The sequence below is a fragment of the Caloenas nicobarica genome, chromosome 1 (genome assembly GCF_036013445.1).
Source record: "Caloenas nicobarica isolate bCalNic1 chromosome 1, bCalNic1.hap1, whole genome shotgun sequence".
NCBI classification, from domain to species: Eukaryota; Metazoa; Chordata; class Aves; order Columbiformes; family Columbidae; genus Caloenas; species Caloenas nicobarica.
The window spans coordinates 209,916,472-209,918,994 of record NC_088245.1 but is presented as its reverse complement, the minus strand read 5'-3'; the positions used below and the strand labels follow the sequence as shown (position 1 = coordinate 209,918,994).

The 2,523-nt window shown below is 36.5% G+C and overlaps 1 protein-coding gene across 1 annotated transcript; it reads right to left on the bottom strand.

Annotated features, from left to right (window-relative positions):
• Positions 1–1,501: 1,501 nt before the first annotated feature.
• LOC135994878 (taste receptor type 2 member 40-like) lies at positions 1,502–2,247 on the bottom strand. The gene is given in 3 exon segments (XM_065645838.1): positions 1,502–2,140; positions 2,142–2,156; positions 2,158–2,247. Coding segments are annotated over 3 exon segments (744 nt in total).
• Positions 2,248–2,523: the final 276 nt, after the last annotated feature.

The following is a 2,523-nucleotide window of genomic DNA, read 5'->3' as shown; positions in this document are numbered from 1 at the left end:
TCTAATATCATTAAATAGTGATTTTAAAGCATTTTATAAAGGTCTTACTCCACTGTCTCAGACACTGAAGCTGATACACTCCAAGACTAAGTGAATCACCCATTCATTAGATTTATAGTTGAGACACAATCTCTCACCAGAGTGATTTATAATCAAGCATTGTCTAGATTCCTGCAGAGAGGATATACAGCATAAAAACACTTGATCTGAGCTGAGAACTTTGTTTAGAGTAGAATCATCTAAAACATTATTTGATAAAATACACCAGCATTTGTTGAACATATTTCATCAACCTCGTGAAACTTCATAGTAACATAAAATATTAAAAGACAATAGCCTTAGAAACAACTCACAACTACTCAAAGCAACAGGGGATCATGCAGAAAGCCAGATTTGTGACCAGAATGGTCGAATCAACATGAAGGAGATTTTCTACAGTGGACAGGTAGATCTATGTATCTACGTCTGTTTACATTGTTATCACCACCTTAGTAATCCACTTTCAACAAAATCAGATGAATGAGCATAAACTAAGTTTTGAACAAAAGGATCGTTTTTTAAGAGGTATTTGCCACTAAGTTGCTATGTAATACTAGAATCCTAACACAAACAAACCTCATTCAGAATGTAATTCTATTACATTAACTGTCTCTGTTTTTCCAAATCTTAGTTTTCCCTCATGTTATCTTTTAGCTGGTTTTCATGTTTAGAAGCATATTCTGTTTGTATGCCACAGCAGATATGGCTTTGTACAGTATGTATTTCATCCAATTTTAAGCTTCTCATTTGAAAGATCATTTAGCAGAGAGCTGATATTTTTGAGCTCTGTAAATTCTGTCTCTCTTTTAGGCACTTTTTCTTAGATTCAAACATGTCATAAAACTGTCAGTCTTAAACTGAGAATCTGAAATCATCAAGCGTCCTGCACTTAATTCATTATTTAAGTGTATTGTTTCCTTTAAGTGCGTTCTTCTCCTCACTCTTCACTAAATAATAATGAGGAAGCAAAAGTGAGGTAGAAAAAAAGGCAAAACTGCATGTTATTTCACATGATCTGAAATGTTAAGGTCTTATCACAGCAATCTGTTTAAAGATGAAAGTTACTGGTCAAGAAAAAAGGCAGTAAATGCATGGAAGTCTTGATTCGAGATCTGTTACTTGAGAGTGTTTCTCTTAAGCTATAATATGAGGCATTAAGTCCTATTTTCCAAATGGCAATAAAGATGGTGGCGACAATTATTTTCTCCTGGACAAAAACAATAGTAACTTGGATGCAGATGAGTGGCTGACAAACAGCCCCAACAACAGACAGAGCACAAATACTGGCCAGGACAGCTCGAGTGTTTCAAGCTCTCAAAAAACAGGACAACAAAATGCTGGATGTCAAATGTCAAATATCAAATAATGAAACTTCACAGCTTTATGTGAAGAAAATTATTGTGGTTGGCAATGCCTCCAAGTACATTCCTCCTGACAGGATAGAAGAAAATGACCAGTTGACTCATAAGTGGATGGTGTGTGTCTGAGAACCCAGCATAAATAATTTTGTCAAGAAAGTTTGGTGGTTCTGTGATTCTAAAGTATCTGCATAAGACTGCATCTTCTTTGTGTGTTTCCATAGAGAAGTATTTGATAGAGCTGAGGTTACCACAGGCAATACTAGAGGGAAAACAAAACCTACAAAGAAAAGAAGCAGCAAGTAGAGATGCAAACTGTCCCAGTCATGGATATGTGCTGTGCTGTTTTCTCTACAGTTCCCCATTGAGTTGCAGAGGTAAATGTTGGGCGTAATCCACAGTAAAGGAAGAAAAGTCACAGAAGAGATCACCAGTCATCCTAGGAGCAGCCATGAGACCACCCCAGCAATTCTGAGCTTGATTTGCAGCAACAGCCATCGGGTAACAATGATAACTTTTGCACAATACAATACGTAAAGCCACGTAATGAACCACAAACTTATGTGGTTAACAAATATCCATGCAGCACCAAAAGCTTTGTACACAGAAGCTAATATAAACATGTCTGCAAAGTAGAGACTGTGAATGTGCATCAGTATGGTCACCTGTAAGATAAATCTTGATGTGCTCATAAAGATCAAGGTCATATTGGTGGAAGAATTTTTTTTTTTTTTTACTTTTGGTCCAGTTAATGATATTAAACAGCTGTAATAAACCAATTTCCAATAACTCCAACGACAACTTCAATAGCTACAGTAATTATTGAAATTATAAGAATTGGTGGCAACATCTTGCTACTTTGGTCACCTATGCCTAATTAACTTGTGGAGTTGTGCAAGAAATTGAGCTGACCTGATGGTATCTGACTAGTCCCAGCTCCAGCCTGCTCACCTTGTATCTAGGAACTAAAAGACACATGGAAATGATAGTGGAAAATGATTGGTGACATTCTTCCTGAACGTGCAAATCAGAGAGGAATCTGATAATTAATTCTAACTTTTTACATGCATTAGATTTGCCTATGCTTTTCCTTAGGGATGTGAGATAGCCAGCTGTATTAACCTCC